The following is a 25,625-nucleotide window of genomic DNA, read 5'->3' as shown; positions in this document are numbered from 1 at the left end:
TTATAAGGTTGGAAACCTGCAGTCAGCTGAGACTGAAGAAGTCACTTGGATGAGTGACGAAATATTTCTCCCACTGAAAACGCTGTGTCCAGATGAACAGAATTATCTTTTGGAGATTTACTTAGCTGTATGATTAAGAATGCATGAAGACGTCTGGCAATGTTCACATTCTGTTTAACTTGTTGCTTTTTTTGAAGAAGTGGTGCAGACTAATGAAGTAGTCTAGTGACAAAAGTTACAAATAGTTTTTTGAAATGAAAGTTGTTTATTGAAAACAAAAATTAGCGAAGGAATTATTGTGAATAAGTTTATTATCTAAATAAAGTTGCTGCTAGCCTTTTCTGTCATTGTTTTGTTTAGATGGGGAGTGAAAATATTTCTTTCTGACATGTGGGGAATGATGTAAAAAGTTTGAGAACAATTGATGTGGTCTCGTGTCCAACAGGAGGCACCAGCTGCTTTGTAATAAATTGCTACTATGGGGTAGTTTAGAATGAATAAGTTGCCCTAACTTAGTCATCTTAAGTAAGCCTTACTTAGTTTTTTTGAGGCAGCGAGTTTGCATAATTTTTTTGAGTTCTGGGAACTAATTAGATTTGACAGCGCTGATGCTGGGTTTGGCTTATACCTTTATTGTGAAATGTAACTATATAACATTTGGAAGGTTTTTATTATTGTGAGCTCAAAAATTGAACTTTGCAGGAGTGCTGGACTTTTTTCATAATTTAGCAAGCTAATTTTTATAAGTTACAAATTCATTAATGTATCTGTTACTAGCAGATTTGTTGTTTTACTGGAATTTGGATTTTTGTTTTATTATGGTTTTAAAACCTGTTCCCTTTGAAATGTTCACCTTTATGGACTAAATTTAGTTTGGTTTGTGGTTGTGGCTCACATCTTTGACATGGGGAACCAGAACACATGGATTTAAATGCAGACTCAGACAAGCGACAAAAGTTTCAATGATTTTTATTATAAGTAAAGGATGGCACAGAGCCAGAGGATCCAGTCCAGCACACACACCAGGAAGGAACTGAGAAGGACACAAGAATCCAAAATAAGGACACTTGGAAAGTTTCCTTCTACAGAGAGGTGATGTAATCCTGATTTACTGCTTCTGGAGTGTAAAACATCGTGGAGGATGGAGGAGAAACCGATGTTTGAGCACACTGATGGTTGGAGAGAACAAGTGTGTTGACTGAACTCCACCAGCTGATGGAGCTGTGCTCACTGGACTGGAGAATCCTGCCACTCACTAACACACAAACCAACAGGAGGTTGGAAAGAAAGCCACAGCAGCCATCACACACAAGGAAAAGAAAACAGGTATTTATATTTTTCTTTGCTGAGACCACCAACAATAAACTTCTATTCACTTCTAGACATAATCAGATTTTTCTGTTCCAAGCTACAAGATATTATTACAGTTTATAACTCATTAACCCACCTTTGGTGTGAGCAGCCTCGGCCATTAATGATCAGCGCATCAGCTCTGCTGCCTCGTAGGAGTCCTCGTTGAACACCTCCAGTCTCAGCTCCAGATTCAGCCACAGATCCACGTGAGCCCCTCGGCACGCTACAGTCACCAGGCTGTTTGCTCTCAGAGTTCAGCTCCCCTGGATTACTGACTACCTGACAGGCGGCAAACTGCAGTCTACGGCTGTTACTCTGGACGTATATAAATATCTATTAAATTATATATCTTATGATATATAATTTAATATTTTTTTAAAAAAATGTTTTTAATTTTTTTCATTTATTTAGAATAAATGAATATACATTATTTATTATACATCCAATTCTAGATTTATAGATATATAATTTTATAAATTAGAGGGAGTATTGTTCCCACAACTACTATGAAATTGGAATTCATGTGTTTTTTCTCTAATGTTTCACTGTTGTTCACCAGTTCACACCAGTCCCTTAAAAGACTGTCTCTACATTCATCTTGGATCATTGGGGGAAATATGAAAGAGAAATTGTGTTTTCTCCACGTTGTAAATGTGTTTCATGTGGACAAAAGGATAATTTTTGCATTATTTTCAGCACAGACACATAAAATTCTTTTAATTATAATTTATTTAGAGTCGTCTCAATCATTGCAGATTCAGAGGGATGTGGCAAAGCTTTAGAGGTCTGTTGTTCCCACAAGAGGACTTAAGATTTTGGTTAATAATTTCAACTAACCCAACATTAAAATTCAGGGTTATTTTTTGTCTCATGTTTGACATGGCACTGTCGTTCACCAGTACTAACCAGTCCCTTAAAAGACTGTCTCTACATGCATCTTGGATCATTGGGGGAAATACGAAAGAATAAATTGTGTTTTCACCACGTTGTAAATGTGTTTCACGTGAACAAAAGGAATTTTTTGCCAGTGTTTTCAGCACAGACACATAAGATTCAATTTTCTTACGGCAGCTCTCTTTTTCTTCTTTTTCACTAAGTTCTCTGATATTTTGAAAGATTTTACGTGTGACTGTGAAAGACTTCAGTTTGAAGTGATCACGCTTACATCTTTGACTGTCTTCATAAAACACACCGCATGGACCTAACATGTTGGTAGATGAGTAGGTGAGAGTTTGGAAACAATTTTGTCCACTTAATCCGTAAAATTGTGTGAATGCTACAGTTGTGGAAAATCCATATTTACAGCGCCAGAGATAAGCTTTTTCAAGAAGTAGAGAAGTACAACCTAAACATGGACTATTGAATGTATAAATCAGAATAGTCTCCACTAAATTCCCATTTTGTTGCAAAAAAGGTTCAAAAGCTTCACATAAACGAGGCTCGCTGTGCTTTATTTTTCCAGGATTTTCCTTTTTTTCATAATCTGGCTCCAATGCTGGAGAAACAATGATATTTTTACTATGTTTCATGACTACAATAACAAATGCATACTGCTTATGTTCATGAATCTGAAGGTACTCTTTGAGGAATGGAAAAAATCTGTTTGCATCAACACTTGGAATTTTTTCTGGAATTGTTTTCTGCATTTCTTTGATTGAATGATAAAATTTCTCCTCATTTTTATTCTGTTGACAAATCGATTCACTTTGATCCTTAAACAGCTTCATTTTCTGCTGCTCTTCCGTACTACAAGTATTACGTTTGTTGTGGTGTAAATTTGGTAGAATTTTATTTCGATGTTTTGCTTCAGCTGCTGTCAACATCTCGGAAAAAATGTGTGTATTGAAAATTTGAACTTCAGAGAAAAAAATAATTTGATTACCGGATATGTGGAGAATCTTTGAATGGAAAGGAATGATAGAGTTTGGATAGGCAGGATTTCTTTTTGGTTTCTTAATAACAACAAGATCATCTGGAAACGACAACTTTCTTTTGACTGTGTGGTAGTGACTGGTTTTGATTTCAGATACAAGAAGATTATTTTGGCCATTTTTATGGGTAGAGTTTTCAGCTTCTTTAATTTTGAATTCAAACTTTTTGCCATTTGCAAATGATTTTTGTAAAAGATTTCCAAAATATAATTGTTGTGCTTTTTTGCTAGTAAAGGTGCTGATCTGGGTTGATTTTTTAAATTTATATAACTTGTATTTGAAAGTGAATTTGAACTTATCTTCTATTTTCTGGTGCCAGGGTGCAGATCTCTTCACTAAAGAAAGAGAGGACAAAAAAGGCGTGATGAGAACATTCACAGCTGCTAGAAACTGGAATTCAAAGGTTGATTTGTCCAAATGATCAAAGAGATGTCACAATGCAGCAACGACCACGTTAAGCAACATTTCCCGAAAGGTTAAAACACTTTGGAAATAAAAACACAATCCAATGATATTAAACTGAAAAAAAAAATCTATTTTTACTATGTTTGTACTATTACAAAACAAAACAAAGCTTCTCATTGGACAAGAAAAAAACAAGCTGCTTGAGTGCAGACACAATAATTTGCTGGAGTCAAATTCAAAATAAGATTTGGCTTAATTTTCAAAATAATTTGTCTCTCTATGTAATTAAATGTTGCTCACAACTTCAAAATGTAAAAACAAAATGATTCTGGTCCCACAGAGACACTTTTAGTGTCAGGGGTTTGGTTTCTCTGCTCTCTGTGTCTGGTGTTTTGCCCCGGGTCCTTGGGCTCGTCTCTCATCCCGCCTTTGATTGTGCGCACCTGTGAGGCTCCACCTGTTCCTGACCACCTGGCTGATAAGACCACTATTAAGCTGAGGTTGAATCCTGTCTTCGCTGGATCGTTGAACTGCAACCCTGACTATCGTTTCTCTGTGTTTGTGTGACATCGTCCCTCGTTGTGCTTTGCCTGACCTCCCAGTATCTCTGTGCACAGGTTTTGGACCCCACCAGTGGTGTGGTTGAGAGCACTGTAAATATTGGACAGGTTGGACCCCCCCTTGGACCACTAACTCCCTGCCACATTTGCTCACTCACTGTAAATAAACGCACTGAACTGCCGTATCGAGTCTGCGATTGAGTCGCCTGTCTCTTTCTACGTGACATTCAGAAGCAGTTTGTTAACCAGAACCTGTGATATATATTATATATAAAACTAGGGCTGCATGTAACATGTAAATCATGTAATAATACGCTCCACTAGAACACCCAAACACCCAGACAAACTTTGACTTTACGGTTGTTTTTTAAAATAGTACACTACATTAGATTTTTCACTTCCAACCCACCTTTGGTGCGAATAGCCTCGCAGCTGTAACGTGCCAGCTTTCTCATCTTTCTCATTTGCCTTTCCGACCTGAAACAGGACAAAGATTTGAGATTATTTTCAACTTGATTTGAGGAAATGCAGTCTATGAAAACAGATCTAAAAGTATTACTTTGTAATTTTATAACAAAGTGTAAAAAATGACTGCAATTATGGTAATGCAATACTTCTGTTAAACACTTTAAATTAAAGCTAAATGTCTGAACTTCAACCACATCTTGATTGCTTTAATTCACTGTGGTGGTATACAGAGGAAATGCTACAAAACTTTCCCAATACCTATGATCCTAACTGCATACTATTTAGAAACAGTTATAGTTAATATCCAAACTGTTATAAGATTCTTGCCTTTTGTGGATCCAAAGGGTACATGCTGAATTGACTTTGAGGTCAGGCAACATCAGTTTCATTAACTTGGTGTTGGTATAGATGGTATACACTGGGATACACGGTTGATTGACTGTGCATTCAGTAGACGCTGATAAGATGTGATGACTTCAACCTGAGAAAAAACAATATTACATGTTACAATATTACAATCTTACAGCACTTTGAATGATGCTGAAAGCTGCTAGCCCCATATCATCACAGACACACCTCGTTGTTTTGCATCATTCACTGTTGTTTGCATGTCCAAGCAGGTTACTGCCCTGCAGTTTTACAGAAGTTTCCTGACTCAACTTTCTGTTCCTCTTAAGGTCTTACACAAAAGAAACTGAATGCCGTGAGATGACTTGTTGGGAATATAAATGACGCAGTCATGTTGTGCCATTCATATTCAAAATGTAATATAGTTTTACCCAAATACTGAGTAGTCCATGTATCTATATGAGAGAGGGTGTCAGGAGCATCCTGAGCTTATTGCATGTTGCTCTTTGTATCATATTTGTATCGAGTTTTTTGGTTTTTCCTTTATTATGATTTATTCCCTGAGGTTTCTCTTGTGTGTTTGTCTCCTCCCCGTGTGTTTGCATTTGTCTCTCGCCCCTCCGTGTGTCTTGTGCCTCCATGTTTGTATCTGTTTTTGCCTGCTTTGTGTCTTAGTCGTGTCACCGTGTTTAGTCTCACCTGTCTTGCCCTGCTCCTCTCCTTGTGTTTCATCTTTTGCCTCCCTGTTCATGCCTACCACTGTGTCAAGCCTGTGTGTCTTAGGTCTGCGTCTCTGTGTTTCCTGTTTTATTTTGACAGTCTTGCGTCCCATGTTCAATGTGTTCTGCTTTGCGTCGCTCTGTCTCGTCACCTTTAATTTGTCCCAGCTGTTCCCCCATGTGTTTCCACTTCCCCGATCACCCTCTTGTGTGTATTTATTGTGTCAGTTTTGCCTTGGTCTTCGTCGGTGTGTTGTGTTCCTCCCGGGAGTTGTCTGTGTTTCTTCCAGTGAATCCCTCCTCGTGTTTCCGTGTTGCCTCCAAGATTTTTCTAGTGTTCCAAGTTTTGTGTTTACTTATTTAGTTCTCCCAGTTTAGGTGTTTCTCGGTTGGTTTTTTGTTATTTTGGATTTTTCCTGTCTGAGTTCACATTTTGAAAATCTGCCTAAATTAACAGCACGCCCTTAGTTAACCACTATCTTGTCTCCTGCGGTCTATGTTTGGGTCCTCGTACAAACCTCACACGATCTGCACTCACCAAGAGATCGTGACAGAGGGAGAGAGCTCTGTATTCATATAGACATATAGAGAGATTTATAGATGTATGAAAAACTAACACATTTACATTAATAGTTTGGCTTCTTTTTGTATAATAGCTTTAACCCTGAGTGTTTTGTGCTGATGCAGCCATGTTTTTTTTTCATCTCAGTGTCTGAGCTGCCCCACAAACTCTTATTTCTATCTTTAACCCTTGTGACATTTCTCTAGTAATTATAATCACAAGAAGGAATAAGTCAGATTATTCCTTCTTGTGACTGGATTATAATTCAAAGAAAAGATTCAAATAAACAAAGAAACTTACCTTCGAGGTAGCAGAGCTGATGCGCTGATCAAAAAGGGCAGTTTTGGGAGGTCTGACAGAATTTATGAGGATTCCTGATCATGTGGTCAGCCTAACTCCTCCCCTCCTTCCTGGTTTTTTCACAACTCTCACCGCTTTCAAAACAGTGCTGTGTGTTTTATGTGATCACTTCTGCTAACCACTGAAGGCGTATCTACTATGTAGGACTTTATTTCAGTAAAAAAAACAAACAGACATTACATGTTTATAAGCTCTCAGCCCTCAAACCAGGAAACCTTAATGTACAACACTCTGACTTTCAGTTTTGTTTCTCTGAAATCACTGTCGTCATTGCAGGAACACTCTGGACGTTCTTAAGTGCTTTGTGGGCTAACTGAAAAGTGTTATATTGCCTTCATAAGGTCTACTTTAGAGTTGGGGTGAGTCAATATTAGTGTATACTCTGCAAAACACCATTGTAATGTTCTGGGTGAACCACAATGAGTCTGAAAAAAAGAGTTTAAATTTTACTTTTAAGCTGCCATCAGCAGGTTTAAACAGAATGTAGCATGACAGTGATGCTCACACACTCTTTGTAGTGTTGTAGTTCTGTATAGATCTCATAAGCAGTTTGACTGAATGACCAGCAGAATTGAGAGCTACAACTGTCAGTTAAGCAAACAAGCTGCAGCTCATGAATTAATATTTGAAAACAAAATGAGAGCAGCACACTGTGCACACACAGTGAAGTGCACTAACATTAACACTACATTAAAGCTTTGGAGATGAGGTCGAGGCCTTTTTCAGGTTCAAAAAGTCATCTTTGATTCATCACCTTCTCTTACTCTGTCCAAATGATCAGCGTTACACAGATTTAATTTAGTGAAGCTGAAACTTTAGTTAATCTTAGCGCTCTGTAACACTTCAACTGCTGAAGAGATTAAAGGGAACAGGTAAATGTGCTTAATTGAAGTAAATGAAACTGTAAAGAAATTTGTCCTTTGTCAATGGAAAATTGTACTTAGTAGTCAGTATAAGCTTTTAATGATATAAGTTTACATGTGATAGAATACTGCATGATGACCTTTTATGACTTAGACTGTTGTCCACTACAACACTTGTTCTGTTTTATAAATTCTTTCCCACAGCGATAATAGCTGAACAAGCAGTTTCACTCCCTACCAGGAGGAGGAGAGCTGGACACTTTTATCTGCGCTCCCTAACAAGAAGAGGGGCCGCGTCCTTCAGTATCACACACACACACATACACCTACATACGCACTAACATTCCTCTGTCTATGAATAGACGTATTCACTGTTGTATTGTTTTTGTATATAAATAAAGACAAGTGCAAGAACAGAGCGCACATCACAGGGCCCCCACTCTGGTGTGAGCGCTCTGTGACCGCCCTTGCAAGTAAAAACTGCAGCGTGTGTGTTTCTACTCTCTGACTCTCAGCTGAAGAAGTGTCTTTAGAATAAATCTCTTGACATCCTTTTATACTACAAAGAAGAATCAGCTGCTGAGGAGGATTAATGAATGATGCCAGGGACACGTTGCTGTACTTGCTCTCCATGGTCTCCAGTTCATCAGCCGACAGGAAGTAAAGATGCTCTGTGTGGTGAAGTATCTGGTTCTGTAGCACCAGCTGGAAACCTTCGACCAGTCGATATGAGGACAGTGTTGTGCAAAAGTCTTGACCTGCTCCTCATTTCTTTATATATATTTTTTGCCAACCAGCCGTTCTTGTAAATTTTTTAAGTGGTCTTGAGTAATAGTTCATCAGGCTTTCTGAAGGTCTTTCAATCGTTTTTATTTTTTGGGTCATTGGCTGCTTTTTCACTCATTCTCAATCCAGTCCTTTTCACATTTTCAGATTAATTTTTTTTTTAAACTTTGAATCATTTAAGCATTCAAAAACTCACCAGATATTACATCTTGATTAGCCCTCAGTGAGAATCATCACCTGAACCAGGAAACAATAATGTACAATACTCTCACTTTCAGTTTTGTTTCTCTGAAATCCCTGACATCATCACGAGAAAAAAACTGTGTGGGTGTGCTTTAATGCTTTGCCAGTTATTAGAAGAGATAAAGCTAAATGTGTTCCAAAATGAAGAAGAAGAATATTTTAACTTGAACTGCAGTGTAGAAAAGTGCAAGAACCTCAAATTTGTAATCAGGCACAGCCGAGTACTTGAACATATCAGTGAGGTTGAATATTTAACCTCAGTTTTAATGGTCTGCTGTAAGTCCATCAAAGCAGCAGATGTTGGTGTGCTGCCAGTTTAGAAAATAAAAATGCCTTCAACAGTAGAAACTCATCGAGGTTTAACAGACAAACGGGGCAAACTCCACCATAACAGTGGTGCTCACACACTTTTTGACATCAGGCTGCATAGATCACAGAACCAGACACTCAGAGAATAGAGCTATGACTGTCATGAATGAATGAACATTTGAAGCTTCGTGATGATGTCGGGCACTCACACTGAACACTAAATGAAAGTTTTGCATTCTTCCTGACAGACACCTCAAAGTCTGCCTGATCTTCTCCTCATTCTTCCAGGTAACGACTTCCACAAAGCGGCAGGCTGGAAGAACCGTGGTCAAAGGTTCAGTGGAAGAATCTGACTCATAGGTGAGAGAGTGCATCAGGTTTTGTGTTCTTACAGCATGGCCAATATGACATGTGAAATTAAATATATTAAAGATGAGCCGACCTGGCTTGTCTTGGGTTTAGCTTCTTGGCAAGTGAAGGAACTTGAGGTTCTTACAGTTAGTTCAATCTAGGAAAAGCCTCTCTGCTCCCTCTGGGTGGATAAATTCCTCCAGAGCCACCTTGAGTAGGTTATAGTCACCCACCCAAAGAGAACTTCATACAATTTTCCATCTTTTTTGACAAACATTCAGGCTTTTGTTTTACTATAGATTTTTCATACCCATTCTCTTTGCAATTTTTGACTTTATGGACTAAATTTAGTTTGGTTTGTGGTTGTGGCTCACATCTTTGACATGGGGAACCAGAACACACGGATTTAAATGCAGACTCAGACGAGTGACACAAGTTTCAATGATTTTTATTATAAGTAAAGGATGGCACAGAGCCAGAGGATCCAGTCCAGCACACACACCAGGAAGGAACTGAGAAGGACACAAGAATCCAAATTAAGGACACTAGGAGAGTTTCCTTCTACAGAGAGGTGATGTAATCCTGATTTACTGCTTCTGGAGTGTAAAACATCGTGCAGGATTGAGGAGAAACCGATGTTTGAGCACACTGCTGGTTGGTGACAACAAGTGTGTTGACTGAACTCCACCAGCTGATGGAGCTGTGCTCACTGGACTGGAGAATCCTGCCACTCACTAACACACAAACCAACAGGAGGAGGCAGCAAGACAGAGAACAAAGATGAGATTTTTCTGTTCCAAGCTACAAGATATTATTACAGTTTATAACTCATCAACCCACCTATGGTGTGAGCAGCCTCGGCCATTAATGATCAGCGCATCAGCTCTGCTGCCTCGTAGGAGTCCTCGTTGAACACCTCCAGTCTCAGCTCCAGATTCAGCCACAGATCCACGTGAGCCCCTCGGCACGCTACAGTCACCAGGCTGTTTGCTCTCAGAGTTCAGCTCCCCTGCATTACTGACTACCTGACAGGCGGCAAACTGCAGTCTACGGCTGTTACTCTGGACGTATATAAATATTATTAAATTATACATCCTATGATATATAATTTAATGTATCTTTTTAAAAATGTTTTCATTTATTTTGAATAAATGAATATGTTTTTAATCTATTGTATATTATAATTACATTTTTGATTTAAAAAATACAATTTTAGATTTATAGAGATATAATATCATCAATTTAAAGGGCCTATTGTTCCCACAACTACCCTAACATTAACATTCATGGTTATTTTTTCTCTAATGTTTGACATGGCACTGTTTTTCAACAGTTCACATAAAATTTTAAAAGTTGTCTCTGTGTTTTGGATCAATGGAGGAAATTTCAAAGAACAAAGTGTATTTTTACCACATTGTAAACAAATCTCGAGTGGACAAATGTCTGCTTGTCCAGCAGAAGTACAGCCACCGAAGATTCAGTTTAGTTATAATCATTTTTTTCCCCTTCTGTTGGCAGATGATGTGATATAGAAAAAAAGTCTATCCATAAAATTGTGTGATTGTAGTTGTGGAAAAGTAGCGATGTACAACCCAAACAAGGACCACTGAAAGTATAAGTCAGAATATTTTCCACTAAAATTTAGGTTCAGTTTCTTTGCATTAAACAAGGGATTTCTATGCTTTGTAATGCTATGTATTCTATATAATCGAATTTAAAATTGCAATTATAATTAAGGGATTTGGTAAAGCTTTAGAGTGCTGTTGTTCTCACAAGAGGACAAGAGGATGTTTTGTTAACAACTTCAAGTAACCTAACATTGAAAACCTGTTCTATTTGTTTTATTATATGTGACTTGGCATTCTTTTCAACCAGTTTTTTCCAGTCCGTTAAAAACTTCTTTTGGATAATTGGGTGAAAATTGAAAGAAGAAATTATCTTTTCACCACGTTGTAAATGTGTTATACAAAAGAAATTTGAAGCCAATTTATTCAGCTTGAACACACAACGTTTCATATTCTCAGCACATATATTCATTCTTCCTTTTCCAGTGATATTATTGATATATTTGTCTATTTCAGTTTCCTTTTTAAATTGGTCCAGTTTGAAGGGATATTTCTTATATTTTTCAATAAAACCATAAAATACACCATTTGGATCTAACAACTCTGTAAGTGAGTAGTTATTTAGTTTGGATTTTACAAACTTTCGACCTAAAAATGGATAAAATTTTGTGAAAACTATAGTTGTTGAGAATCCATATTTTCTGTGCCAGGAATTATTTTTTTTATTGAGTAGAGACATACAGTTCGAGCAAGGACTATTGAATGTGTAAATCACAATTCTGTCCACACAATTTCCAATCTTTGTTAAAATTATTTCAATTTTATTGCATAAAGGTGGCTCAGAGTGTATGTTATTATTGTCATATTCTACCTTAAATTCTGGAGAAATAAGGATGGTCCTATTGTCTTTCATGAAAAAAAAGGCAATGGCACATTGGTTATGTTTATGATTTTGCAGATATTTTTTGAGCAACTGCAGTAATATTTTTTCATTTACTATTGGAATTGTCTCTTTTGGCATTTTTGTAATTAGATTAAAATATTCTTTTCCCTTTTCCGTACTGAGGCTGTGAATGTTTGTGAATATGTCATTCTCAGACAGTTCAGTGTCTTCCAAATTCTGAGTATTGGGTTCGTTGGGTTTCAAATTTGATAAATTTAATTGCATTTCAAGTTTTGTCATTATATCTGAACAGTCACTACAATCAATACAATTTTCAGATTTGCATGTGATCTGATAATAAGAAGCATTTTGTTCATCACAGTCATTTTTAAAGAAGTTAGTTCTTTTGATGCTAAATTGGTGTTTAATGTATTTTGTTTTTAGATGATATTTTATTTTATATTTTTTATGGATCCAGAGTGCTGTTTTTTTCACTAAAAAAAAAGAGAGAGTGAAAAGAGCAGTGTTGTCACAGGCGTTAAAAATGCATTATTTTAAAGGTTGGCTGAAAAAAAAAAAGACTATACTTTTCTGTATTAGTTTTCAACATTGTGTCTCATGTGCAGAACAGAGAAATATAAAGAGATAAAAATCATCAACCAGGACAAAAACCAAACTTTAGCAGGGCATAGACAAAATGTTTTGCTGGTATCAAATTCTAAATAAGCTGATATAATTTAACAGAAATATTTTATTGATTTGTGCTTCCATGGCTCAGAATGTAAAAATGTAAAAAGGGGATGTAAGTCTTGCTCAGTCTCAAAGACAAATTTATTTTCATTAACTCACCTTTGGTACGAATAGCTGTGCAGCTGTAACGGGCCGACTTTCTTTTCTTTTCCAAATATTTCATGAACTTGTCTGACCTGAAACAGGACAGATAATTGAGATAGTTGAGAATGAGTTTATCTTAATCTGGGGAAACAGTGTATACAGTCAGGTCTGTAATTATTTGGATAATGGGGTAATTTTGCTTCTAGATACCACCAAGTATTAAAATGACAGTAATTTCTACACAGATGCGTATATATACATATTTATAAACCTTATATATATATAACCTTTTTAGAGACATTTACAGTTAATATCAAGACTGAGATGATGTAAAGTACTTGCATATTATAAATAGACTGATTATTTCCCATCGTAAAAAAGTTGATGAATTGTTGCTGGTTTGCGTTGATTTAGGTCAGAGGAGTCTCACGTTAAGTTGTTGATTTTTCAACCTATACAGAAAAAAATATTACATGTATTACCACGACATGTTAGATACCATACACTAAAAGCTCTCATATCATCGCAGTGACATCTCATTTTTATTGCACTATTCACTCTTGTATCCATGTGAAACTACATGCAGCAGGTATCCACCCAGCTTTTATAGATATTTCTTGTTTTTGTCCTCCCAGCTGTTTCAGTTTCTTGCACAAGAAAAGTGTTGTCCTGTCAAGTATTCTTATCTTTTAAAATTGCCCAAGGTGATTAATGAGTGTTCGTATGTATGTATGCATAAAGCTATCTGTAAAGTAAGGGACAGCGAGACCTGTGTGTAGATAAGATAACTGCTCTACGCTACTGAACAGGTAGGTACTTCATCAAGTTATCTGAGCCAAATAAGCTGATACCAAATCATTGCTTTTCTTTTTGTGTTTTGATAGTAGTAAAGCTGAAACAAACATGCTTTTTTGATCCATAGAGTTTGTTACATTGTTCACCTCACTGCCTAAGCTGCCACAGAAACTCTGATTTGCGTTTTAACCCTTGTGACAAAGTATAAGTATAAAAACAGGATACAAAGAAACTTACCTACGAGGCAGCAGAGCTGGGTCGCTGATCAAAAGGGACGTTTTGGAAGATCTGACAGGATTTTATAACAATTTCTGACCATGTGACCACTCTAACTCCTCCCCTTTTCTACCTTTTCTCCCTGCTGTCATGAATCTGATGTACATAACAAAGGGTTGTCTTTGAACATTCTTTACCCTTAGAAAATAAAATACCTGTGGCGACTGTGTGAGACAAAAAAAGACATTATATGTGTTTGGTTTCTGTTCTTAGAGTCAAATTTTAATCTGAAAGTTCTGCTTTTAAAAAGGCAAGTTTATTAAGTTGCCACCTTAAAATGTGATTTAAATTTGTAATCATTGTGCGAAAACTCTAACAACTTTTACCACAAAAAGGAATCTATAAAAATGTAAAGTACCAACTACAGTGAACACAAATTATATTCAAATTGGACAAGTATAGTAAAACATGTTATCTGGTTATTTCTTCTCATCATTGAAAATGTATCCAGTCAGTCAGGAGTTTCATTTCTGTGAAAATAAAAACAAAACAATCCTGACAACATGATTACACCTTTGTATGTTTCAGTTTTGTTTGTCTGAAATTCCTGCCATCAGCCTCTTAAAACGAGTCTGCGTGCTGTCACGACTTCAAGTTGTTACTTAATTGAAAGTTTCCACACAGACTCTATAAAGTCTAGTTTAGAGTCCAGGGTTAAGAGTGTAGACTTAACAGTATCACAACTGCAATAGTTTACAAACTTAAAAAAGGGTTGTTTATAAAAAATGTGAAGAAGATGGTCCATTGGAAATGAAATGATTAATTGTATAAATGAATGTGTTTGTATGTGACCCGTACATTCAGTGTGTGATGATCTGTGGTTAGTGGCCTTCTCTCTTTTCTTCCATTACACTTCCATTTTGTGTAACAATGAGTGTAAATAACTTAGTTCAGGTACAACAAAGACAGTTGGAAGGAGGTAACCCAGAAAGACATTAAAGTATACATGAGTCTTGATTTTGAGTGGTGTGCATACATCTAGTAATGTGTAGCCTAGTGGTAAGACTACACACCTTCGGAGCGAGAGTCATACTAAAACCAAGCCCTGGAATGGTGCAGCAATATCTGCAGCTCGGACACAAGAATTTCGCTACATGTTGTACTCTGTATAATTGTGTATGTGACAAATAAAGGTTGTTGTTCTGTTAATGATTTTACCTGCAGTTTATGTGATACAGAGTCTGCCCAGATGATTTTTTCGACCACCATGTCACTCCAGAAATGTTACATGTTTTTACTGGCGATTCACTTTGACAACCGTGACAAAAAACAGGCCAACAAGACAATCATCTATGTCCCCAATCCAAACATCACAGTGGATGAGCATCTGGTCGCTTTAGGTGACGCTGACCTTTCAAACGGAAATGCCAAGAAAGCAGTTAAATATACCATAAAGATGTGGGCAACGTGTGATGCCAGGACAAATTATGTGTGGAACATGAAACGTGTAGACGGTTCTCCTGTAAAGAACCAATTGAAGTTTGTGGTTCTGGAGATTGATTGGAGGTCTCAAGAGACATAAGACGTTATTGTTTTTCATTAATTGTCCTCCTGGTCTGGAGCCGTGCCAGAATCAAGTGTAACTTTCAGATAATTTTCTGCAATCACTTTTGACCAGGAGCACAACAGATGTTACTTTATTTCACAGGTGTCAACCTCCAGGCCTCGGGGGTCGGTGTCCTGCAGGTTTTAGATGTATCCTTGAGCCAACACAGCTGATTTCAATGGCTAAATGACCTCCTCAACATGTCTTGAAGTTCTCCAGAGGCCTGGTAATGAACTAATGATTTGACTCAGGTGTGTTGACCCAGGGTGAGATCTAAAACCTGCAGGACACTGGCCCTCGAGGCCTGGAGCTTGACACCTCTGCTTTATTTGATGTATACAAATTTTAAATGGTTTCAAAACAAATGTTAATGGAAACTTTGACCCAAAGTAGTCTGTGATTAACAGTATACTATGTATGTTTGATGATTATTTCTTATTTTCAAAATAACACAGAAATTATGTTTTTTTGGAATTTGAATTCAAGCTATATAAGCTCAGATTAATGAGACTTTCTATATATAATAAACGGAAGTAAAAAAAAAACCACCCTGTAATGTTCAAAAGAATTGAAGTTGATAAAAAGATCTAACACAGCAAGCAGTGATAATATATCTGTTACTACAGTTGTTATGATGAGTCTTGAGGAAGAGGTCATTTTTGGATGGGAAGACAAAACTGTTTAACAAGAAATAAACACATGAGGGTTAATTATCTGAGAAGTGTAAAGATATCTTGTTCAGTGCCTCTTCTTGCCTCACCTGTGCTTTAGGCCTTCCTCATTCCTCCTTTTAGAAAAGACTTTTATATCTTTTGTTGATGTGATTTAGCAGCCAAACTAGCTCAACCAGATGAACCTGGGTTGCCACCCAGCTGCTGGAGTTTCATACAGTTCTCTGCCACTCCTGATGTTCTCATAGAGTACCACAGTTCCACTCTTGGCACTCCCATTATATGTTTTTTAGATCCACAAAGTCAGCAGAGCTCCTTCTGACATTCTCTATACCTCTTCATCAACACTCAAAACAAGCATCACGTCTTTTCTCTGCATGAAACCCTACCACTGCTCACTGATCATTACCCTTTCCCTTATCTCGGCTTATGGAGAGAGGTGGGACAGAGAGAGATTGAAGCCCCCTGGCTTTCCCTTGCCTTCCTAGCCTTATGTGATAAAAAATGATCAGAGTGCTAAAACAGAGTCTGCTTGTAGTAAATCCTCTTTATTTTTAATCAAAGATAAATCAAAAATATTAATTTGATCAATATATAAAAGAGAAATGTAGTTTGAGTAGTGAATATCAATGTTCTGATGTTCTGATTTTGTGTGTGTACATGATCCAGCTTTGACCTTGGTGCTCATGGTTTGACTGCAGGGATGCAAGAAGATAAAAATTCTGTTAACAATCCATTATTGTACGTGATCTTGAAGAAAAGGGGCATTAATGGTTGAACACAGAACCATAATTAATAATTGAATTAACTGAATAATTGCATTTGCTGATTGCTAATTACACAGAATACTGATTAGACTAGAACGGGTTTACTCAACATGACTATATTTAGGTTTAAACCATATAAATAATAAAATATATTGCATGCCCTAGGACAGCTGGGATAGGCTCCAGCCTATCCCAGCTGTCCTGACAATTATAAGTAGAAGAGAATGGATGAACAGTATGTAATGATTATAAAGACAGGTCTCACACTGACAGTTTGAACTTGAAGTGTGTGCTACAGGATGGAGAGTGATTGAGTGATAGTCACTGAGCAGCCACTAATCTGTCTGACTTATAGATAAATATATAAATCTATATGTGATATATAAAATTTTGATTTAATAAAAATAAATTATGTTAAAATGAAGATTTTGTGAGAATGTGCTAAAGACAAATCTAACTCTAATTTAATCTAAATAAGTAGAATTAACAAACTGAATGAAACACTAAGGTAACATTATCCATATTGGATTAAATATTTAAATGTGATGGAATTTTCTAGGTTAAGAATAACAAAGAGTTAAATCATGGAAGTCAGGCAGATAGAGAGAGCACGATAAGGTGTGGATGGAGATCAGGTGATTAGATGTTAATATTGTGATTGGATGCTCCCAGTAGTGAGGTTAGATGTCATCTCACATCCCAATAGTTTGATTAAAATTCACCGTGGTGGTGTACAGAGGCAAAACTGCAGTAGTCATAGTACAAACTATCATTGTCCAAATATTTATGGACCTAACTGCATATACTATACTTGAAAACAGAATTATTTAGAGACAGTCACAGTTAATATTCAAAGTGGAATGTTTCAAACTCTTCTAGGATGTGTGTGCAGTGAATTCTCACAACATGTTGAGCTGGTTTTTCAAGCTGAACAGAAAATATGTTGCATGTATTATCACAAGTTCAATGACACACACTGAAAGCTCTCCAGCTCCAGATCACTGCCACACCACTGTTTTTACGTCATTTGCTCTGGTATGCATGTGAAACTGCTTGTAGCAGGTGTCCACCCTAATCTTATGACAGTTCTCACATTTTCTTCCTGCTGTTATGAATCTGATGCACAAAACAAAGGATTTTGGACGTTCTTTACCTTTAGAAAATAAAATGCCTAAGGTGACTGTTTGAGCCAAAAAAATAAATTATATGTGTTTAGTTTCTGTTCTTAGAGTCCATTTTTTTTTTCTTCTACTGTACCATTCTGCTGAGTGACTGTCTTCTGCTCGTCAAATACATTTCATTGCGATGTTGACCCTGTGCTAACTTGCATATGACAAATAAAACTGAAAACTGAAATTTAAATCTGATCTAAAACCATCCTTTTTGGGGCGATCGTGGCTCAAGAGTTGACAGTTCATCTTGTAATCGGACGGTTGCCGGTTCGAGCTCCGGCCCGGACAGTCTCGGTCGTTGTGTCCTTGGGCAAGACACTTCACCCGTTGCCTACTGGTGGTGGTCAGAAGGGCCGATGGCGCCAGTGTCCGGCAGCCTCGCCTCTGTCAGTGCGCCCCAGGGTGGCTGTGGCTACAATGTAGCTGCCATCACCAGTGTGTGAATGTGTGTGTGAATGGGTGAATGACTGGATGTGTAAAGCGCTTTGGGGTCCTTAGGGACTAAGCAAAGTGCTATACAAATACAGGTCATTTACCTTTTTATTTTCTATCAGAGATAAATTTAAATTAGTTCCATCAATTTATATAAATGAGAAATGTAGTTTGAATAGTGAAAATGTTTTTCTGATGTCTGAATTTTGCGTGTGTACATGATCCAGACCAGTGGCAGTCCTGTTTGGCGCCCTGGGCGAACACTCTCTCTGAACACCAAGTTAATCAGAGCTGGGCTATTCCCTTCACCCACATCGGCTCCATCTGAACTCTGTTTGCCTGCTGGGTACTGCTCATAGGATCAGACATTTTTTAACAGGGAGCCAAACAGATGTGTATAGGGGTGCTGGTGCTGATGATCAACAGGCTCAGCTGATTTATTCCTCTGTTGTTACACCAACAACAGACTGTACACCCACTTTGTCTTTGCTAAACTCTTACTTTAAATTCTTCACAATAGATCCTCATTTCAACACCAATCTGATTTTAGTATATACTTTGACTAAGCCACTCCAAAGCCTTTGTTTGTCTGCTTTTTTAATTAATGTATTTATTTCTGTTTTGAGGTAATTCGGAGGTAAACTTGAATCATTGCCCTGGTGCATAACTTGAATGTGCTTGAACTTATATATGATATGAACTGATAACCAGACGTTTTTCAGAATCAGACTCAAAATATTTTATTAATCCCTGTAGAATTTCTGTAGTCACATTTGATCCAAGAAAGTACAAACAGTGACTAAATTAAATATTACAATCTATACAAATGGTTCAATTATAAATATCCCAGTATATTACACAAATTTAAAATATATGGTTGACATTGAGGTGACCCTCTTTTTGTCAGGATTTTCTGGTACAAAGTAGAATCTGTGTTTCCATTAACTGCAGCAAGTCGTTCAGATCCTAAAGCATCAGATTCCCAGACGATTGTTGGAAGCTTAGCAGTGACTTCTTGTGGTGAAGGAGTTAATTACAATCACATGACTGGCTGCCCTTTGGTGGATGGCAACAAATGTAAAACATCCATCCATCCATTCGCTTACCCTTTTCAGGGTCGCGGGGGGCGCTGGAGCCTATCCCAACTGTCATAGGGCGAGAGGCGGGGTAGACCCTGGACAGGTCGCCAGTCTGTCGCAGGGCCAACACACAGGGACAGACAACCATTCGCACTCACATTCGGATTATCCAATTAACCTATCCCCACAAACTGCACGTCTTTGGATGGTGGGAGGAAGCCGGTGTACCCGGAGGGAACCCACGCAAACACGAGGAGAACATGCAAACTCCACACAGAAAGACCCCGGTCTGATGGTGGAATTGAACTCAGGACCTTCTTGCTGTGCGGCAACAGTGCTAACCACCATGCCACCATGCTGCCCAAAAGAATGTAAAATGTAAATGTAAAAACCATTAAAATGCTAATGTAACACATCCAGATTCTAAGTGTGACCGACTGTCTCAGCCGTGGGCAAAAGATGACAGTCAATAAAAATCTAAATATTAATATCTTAATACAATGATCCAAAAATGAAGGATCAAACAGTCCAGTGTCCCACTTGAGTACAAAATAAAACACACAGTCCAGCTATGCCACAAGCCAGTTGCACTTCACATGTCGACCACTTTAACAGGAATCAGCAGTTGTCTTCCAGGGCTCACCACCCTGTATGTAGAAGGCCAGTAATCACTCCGGCCTCAGCAACTCAACTCTGCCTTTAGGCTGAAGCATGTAGTAGGATAACAGAGTAACAAACTATCCATCATAAACATATCAGGTCATCCTAGATTTGGTCATATTACATACCTGCACAGAGAGACAAAATATCACAGCAGTGTTTGTAGTGTGGGCTATAAGTAGATTAGAGTATCAGTGCAATCAAATACACTTAACTTCAGTTGGTCGAGCCTCATCACAGCAAATGTGACACACAAAACCACTGTCAAACCAGTGCAACTTCACACAATAAACATGGAGATGAATTAACACAGGCAACACTAGTCCACCATGTTACACTTACCATGCACTGGCCATTTCCTCCTGTGCACTTATAAAGCAGCTGTTAGTATGCTTTAGCTCTCCCTTTAGAGTGTTGGATGATGATATTGAACAGCTTTAAGCTCAACCCCCAAAAGGTTGATTCTGTTCATCTGGTCGTAGCGTTTTCAGTGGGAGAAACGTTTCGTCACTCATCCAAGTGATTTCTTCAGGTTTCCCTAACCTTATAAACAGTACATTGCATAATGACCGAAGGCACCTAAAGATAGTTCCAGCCGATCCAGGAGAAAAGGGCGACCGCTGCCTAAGCGAAAAACTCGTAGCCCTGTATCTGAACAGGATGACTACCTGAACATCTCAACTGTTCAGGTGTTTCGGAACAGTTGAGATACATTTGAGTCTCTGTAGCTTTTAAACCCCAAAACACGCTGCGGCAAAAATCGGTCCTCCTCAAGGATCGGGTCCCCCGACACAGTAATATAGTGGAGGATTGCCAGGATTTGTACATCGGGGAAACCAAACAACCTCTGGCGAAGCAGATGGCACCCAGTCAGGCCAGGACTCTGCAGTCTATTTACACCTGCAGGCCCGTGGACACTCTTTCAAAGATGAGGATGTACACTTCCTGGACAGGGAGGAACGCTGGTTTTAGCGGAGTCAAGGAGGCCATTTATGTGAAAAGGGAAAAACCATCTCTAAATCGAGGAGGGGGCCTAAGGGTACATCTTTCACCATCTTACAATGCTGTGATTGCAGCCTTTCCCCAACTCTCTGTAAATGGTAGTGGTTGTTGACCAATAGTCATGAGAATTTGCATTTTAATGATCATCATAATTATGATGAAGGAACTGACCTCCCAGCCCATTGTTCATTCAGTGGGCTGGTTTCAGTCATTATGCAAATGTACTGTTTATAAGGTTGGGGAAACCTGCAGTCAGCTGAGACTGAAGAAGTCACTTGGATGAGTGACGAAATATTTCTCCCACTGAAAACGCTGCGTCCAGATGAACAGAATCAACTTTGGGGGTTCTGTTTACGTTTGTTAGCCACTTGGATATGATAGTAAACAGTAGACAGACAGTAGACACTGATGTGGCTGATTGAATCTTTTGGACTGTGTTCAGCATAATTAGCCATTAATTGGAAGAGGTGTATTGTTGATTTGTCTGCTATTCTCAATGTATGATGAATTATAATGGCTGTTTGTTATCTATTTGTATACTCACTATGGAGAGAGAGTGTGTATTATTGTCATGGTGTGGTGTGTGAGAGTAAGGAAGCAAGATGCAGACAAAAGACTGTAATGCGAGTGAGCGTTTATTTACAAAATGTGAGACTATTAACAAAGTGAGGGCCACAACGGAAACTAAGAAAACAAACTGCAGTGGGTGAGCTAGCATCAGAGGGAGGGTTCGCCCAGCGCATCAAAAAGGCCAGGACCGCCCTGACTGTATATTTATTTTTTGTTGCCCTAACTTAGTCATCGTAAGTGAGCCTTATTTAGTTTTTCAAGGCAACGAGTTTAAGTTCTGGGAACTAATTAGATTTGACAGCGCTGGTGCTGAGTTTGGCTTATACCTTTAGTAGTATTGTGAAAATTAACTATATACCAGGTTTTTATTATTGTGAGCTCAAATACGGAAATTTGCAGGAGTGCTGGACTTTTTTCAAATTTTAACAAGCTAATTATAATAAATGATAAATTGTTTATTGTATCTGTTACAAACAGAATTGTTTTATATTGACTAGAATTTGGATTTTTGTTTTATTATGGTTTTAAAACCTGTTCCCTTTGAAATGTTCACCTTTATGGACTAAATTTAGTTTGGTTTGTGGTTGTGGCTCACATCTTTGACACAGGGAACCAGAACACACGGATTTAAATGCAGACTCAGACGAGTGACACAAGTTTCAATGATTTTTATTATAAGTAAAGGATGGCACAGAGCCAGAGGATCCAGTCCAGCACACACACCAGGAAGGAACTGAGAAGGAGACAAGAATCCAAAATAAGGACACTAGGAGAGTTTCCTTCTACAGAGAGGTGATGTAATCCTGATTTACTGCTTCTGGAGTGTAAAACATCGTGCAGGATTGAGGAGAAACCGATGTTTGAGCACACTGCTGGTTGGAGAGAACAAGTGTGTTGACTGAACTCCACCAGCTGATGGAGCTGTGCTCACTGGACTGGAGAATCCTGCCACTCACTAACACACAAACCAACAGGAGGTTGGAAAGAAAGCCACAGCAGCCATCACACACAAGGAAAAGAAAACAGGTATTTATATTTTTCTTTGCTGAGACCACCAACAATAAACTTCTATTCACTTCTAGACATAATCAGATTTTTCTGTTCCAAGCTACAAGATATTATTACAGTTTATAACTCATTAACCCACCTTTGGTGTGAGCAGCCTCGGCCATTAATGATCAGCGCATCAGCTCTGCTGCCTCGTAGGAGTCCTCGTTGAACACCTCCAGTCTCAGCTCCAGATTCAGCCACAGATCCACGTGAGCCCCTCGGCACGCTACAGTCACCAGGCTGTTTGCTCTCAGAGTTCAGCTCCCCTGGATTACTGACTACCTGACAGGCGGCAAACTGCAGTCTACGGCTGTTACTCTGGATGTATATAAACATCTATTAAATTATATATCTAAAAATTAATTAAGTTAATTTTAATTTATAATCTATTCTAACCTATTATATTATGTAATAAAATTCTTCTTTTTTTTTTTCTTTTTTTTTTTAAATATTCATGCTCAATATGCCTCCCAATCTAAATGATTCAGAGGAATATGGCAAAGCTTTAAAGGACTATTGTCCCCACAAGAGGACTTCAGATTTTGGTAAATAACTTCAACTACCGCAACATTAAAATCCTTGGTTATTTGTTTTATAACATTTGATTTGGCACAGTCATTCACCAGTGCTGACCAGTCCGTTAAAAGACTGTCTCTACATGCATCTTGGATCATTGGGGGAAATACGAAAGAATAAATTGTGTTTTCACCACATTGTAAATGTGTTTCACGTGAACAAAAGGAAATTTTTGCCAGTGTTTTCAGCACAGACACATAAGATTCAATTTTCTTACGGCAGCTGTGTTTTTCTTCTTTTTCACGAAGTTCTCTGATATTTTGGAAGATTTTACTGTTGACCGTGAAATACTTCAATTTGAAGGGATTGCTCTTGCATTGTTCAGTACTCTCATGAAAAACGTTCTTTGGATCCAACATGTTGGTATATGAGCAGGTAATATTTTGAAAAAAGTCTTGACCACTCAATCCCCAAAATTGTGTGAATCCTACAGTTGTTGAAATTCCATATTCTCTGTGCCAAGAATACGCTTCTTTACTGAGTAGAGACATACAGTTCAGGCAAGGACTATTGAGCGTATAAACCAGAATGCTCTCCACAAAGGTTCCAATCTGTTGCAAAAGAATTTCAACCTCTTGACATAAAAGTGGCTCAGTATGTGTGTCATTTTCATAATCTACCTCAAATTCCGGTGAAACAAAGACGGTCTTACTGCGTTTCACGAAAAAAATGGCCAATGCATATTGTTTACGTTCATGCATCTGCAGATAATCTTTGAGGGAAGGAAAAATTGTATTTGCATCGACACTTGGAATTTTGTCTGCCTCTCTCTGCATTTCTTTGATTTGATGATAACAGTCCTTTTTCTTTTTCTTTTTAAATCCTCGAATCAAATCACAGTTTTTCTTAAACAGTTCAATGTTTTGCTCGACTTCCAAACGGCAAGAACTGAGTTCATTGCGTTTCAAATTTGGTAAACCATTTAAGTGTGGCATTTGAAGTTTTGTCAGTATCTCCAAATAATCATTACAGGTTTCAAATTTAGGTAAAAAAATGATCTGATGACCGGATATGTTGAGAATGTTTGAAGTAAGAGGATTCACGGAGTCTGGGTGTGCATGAGATCTTTTTGGTTTCTTGATAGTTATAAAATGATCTGGGAATGAGTCTTTTCTTTTGGTCGAGTGATCGCCTTTGGTTTTGGAAACAAAAGAAGCCGTTTGTTTATTATAGCGATTTTTAAAGAAGATAATCTTTCTGATGTTAAATTGGCATTTACTGTGAAAGGACGATAATATCTTTGTTTTTTTGCTATTAAACATCCTGATTTCTTTTGGTTTATTTAATTCATATTCTTTGTGTTTCAAGCTCGAGTTTATTTTCTGGAGCCAGTGTGCTCTTCTTTTCACTAAAGAAAGAGAGGAAAAAAGGCACAATTTGTGAATTTACAGCTGTTAAAGTCGTGTTATTTAAAAAAACGTGGCTGGTCCAAATTACAAATAAGATATTCTGTTTGGCATCTCACAGTAAATAAAAACACAATCCATCAATTTGCAGGTAATTGAAAACACTACAAAGATGGACCATCCAGTGTTGAAGCAGAGGTATTTTGCTTTTTTAAAAAAATGTGTTTAATTTACTGACTTTTAATTTGCTGCCAGTAAATGGCCCCGAAATGCCCGCCTCTAGCGTTCAGCCCAACCGCCCCAAAAACAGAAAAATTGATTCATCACATTTTTCCAGTTTTATATAAGCATTAACTCACCTTTGGTACGAATAGCCGTGCAGCCGTAACGGGCCGACTTTCTTGTCTTTTTCAAATATTTCATTAACTTGCCTGACCTTAAACAGGACAAATAATTGGGAAAGAATGAGTTCATCTTAACCTGGGAAAACAGTGCATACAGTCAGATCTGTAATTATTTGGATAATGACTCTGTAAGTATAAAAATGGCAGTAATTCCTAAGCAGCAACATTTGTATTATGTCCAAATACTTAAGGACCTAACTGTATGTGCTACACTTGGAATCCAAAAAGTATTTTTAGAGACTGTTACAGTTAATATCCAGACTGAGATGATGTAAAATACTTGCTTTTTATGGATGATAGACGGTTTTTTCTTTGCCATGGCAAACACTCAGATTATTTGTGGTTTCGGTGGTAGTTGGTTTGCGTTGATTGGATTCTCCCAAAAAGTTGTTAAGATTTTTCAATCTAAACAGAAAAAATATTACCTGTATTACCACAGCATGTTAGATACCATACACTGAAAGCTCTCATATCACATGGATACTCTTGTATCCATGTAAAATTACATGCAGCAGGTATCTGACCTACTTTTATAGATGTTTCTTGTTTTTGTCCTCTCAACTGTTTCAGTTTCTTGTGCAAGGAAAGTGTTGTCCTATCAGGCTTTCTTTTAAAATTGCCCGAGGTGATTAATGTGTGTGCATATGCATGTATGCATATTAGTGATGTGCGATACCACTGATTTCCTTTCCGATCAGATACCAAGTAATATTCAGGGTGGTATCGACGATACTGATCC

General features: G+C 37.8%; 2 protein-coding genes and 1 long non-coding RNA gene across 3 annotated transcripts; all 3 read right to left on the bottom strand.

Moving 5' to 3' along the window:
• Nucleotides 1-953: 953 nt before the first annotated feature.
• On the bottom strand, nucleotides 954-6,701 carry LOC146384438 (uncharacterized). The gene is made up of 5 exons (XM_084936388.1): nucleotides 6,647-6,701; nucleotides 5,045-5,198; nucleotides 4,659-4,726; nucleotides 1,448-3,619; nucleotides 954-1,255 (listed from the first exon to the last, which is right to left on the bottom strand). Exons 2-4 carry the CDS (start codon nucleotides 5,104-5,106, stop codon nucleotides 2,100-2,102), a joined length of 1,650 nt encoding a protein of 549 aa, XP_084792514.1. The 5' UTR covers nucleotides 5,107-5,198; nucleotides 6,647-6,701; the 3' UTR covers nucleotides 954-1,255; nucleotides 1,448-2,099.
• A 2,989-nt stretch (nucleotides 6,702-9,690) lies between these two features.
• On the bottom strand, nucleotides 9,691-13,600 carry LOC146384437 (uncharacterized). The gene is made up of 5 exons (XR_014800860.1): nucleotides 13,573-13,600; nucleotides 12,883-12,992; nucleotides 12,556-12,632; nucleotides 10,099-12,200; nucleotides 9,691-9,992 (listed from the first exon to the last, which is right to left on the bottom strand). It is a non-coding gene; the product is annotated as an uncharacterized LOC146384437 (long non-coding RNA).
• An 8,556-nt stretch (nucleotides 13,601-22,156) lies between these two features.
• On the bottom strand, nucleotides 22,157-25,334 carry LOC146384436 (uncharacterized). The gene is made up of 4 exons (XM_084936387.1): nucleotides 25,171-25,334; nucleotides 24,842-24,918; nucleotides 22,658-24,484; nucleotides 22,157-22,465 (listed from the first exon to the last, which is right to left on the bottom strand). The coding sequence occupies exons 1-3, from the start codon at nucleotides 25,203-25,205 to the stop codon at nucleotides 23,019-23,021; spliced, it is 1,578 nt and encodes a 525-aa protein (XP_084792513.1). The 5' UTR covers nucleotides 25,206-25,334; the 3' UTR covers nucleotides 22,157-22,465; nucleotides 22,658-23,018.
• Nucleotides 25,335-25,625: the final 291 nt, after the last annotated feature.

Source organism: Perissodus microlepis, chromosome 7 (genome assembly GCF_051167445.1).
Source record: "Perissodus microlepis isolate ML-2025 ecotype Zambia chromosome 7, ASM5116744v1, whole genome shotgun sequence".
Lineage (NCBI taxonomy): Eukaryota > Metazoa > Chordata > Actinopteri > Cichliformes > Cichlidae > Perissodus > Perissodus microlepis.
The sequence above is the reverse complement of the archived record's forward strand: the minus strand, read 5'-3'. Positions and strand labels throughout refer to the sequence as shown.

Bases quoted from the DNA above. Each gene is read 5' to 3' on its own strand.
- LOC146384436 (XM_084936387.1), bottom strand. From the start codon at position 25,205: ATGGCAAAGAAAAAACCGTCTATCATCCATAAAAA. The intron at 24,919-25,170 runs GCAAGTATTTTA...GTCCTGTTTAAG, and splicing joins CCGTCTATCATCCATAAAAA to GTCAGGCAAGTTAATGAAAT. The intron at 24,485-24,841 runs GTGAGTTAATGC...CTCTTTCTTTAG, and splicing joins CACGGCTATTCGTACCAAAG to TGAAAAGAAGAGCACACTGG.
- LOC146384438 (XM_084936388.1), bottom strand. From the start codon at position 5,106: ATGAAACTGATGTTGCCTGACCTCAAAGTCAATTCAGCATGTACCCTT. The intron at 4,727-5,044 runs GCAAGAATCTTA...GTCCTGTTTCAG, and splicing joins ACCCTTTGGATCCACAAAAG to GTCGGAAAGGCAAATGAGAA. The intron at 3,620-4,658 runs GTGGGTTGGAAG...CTCTTTCTTTAG, and splicing joins CGAGGCTATTCGCACCAAAG to TGAAGAGATCTGCACCCTGG.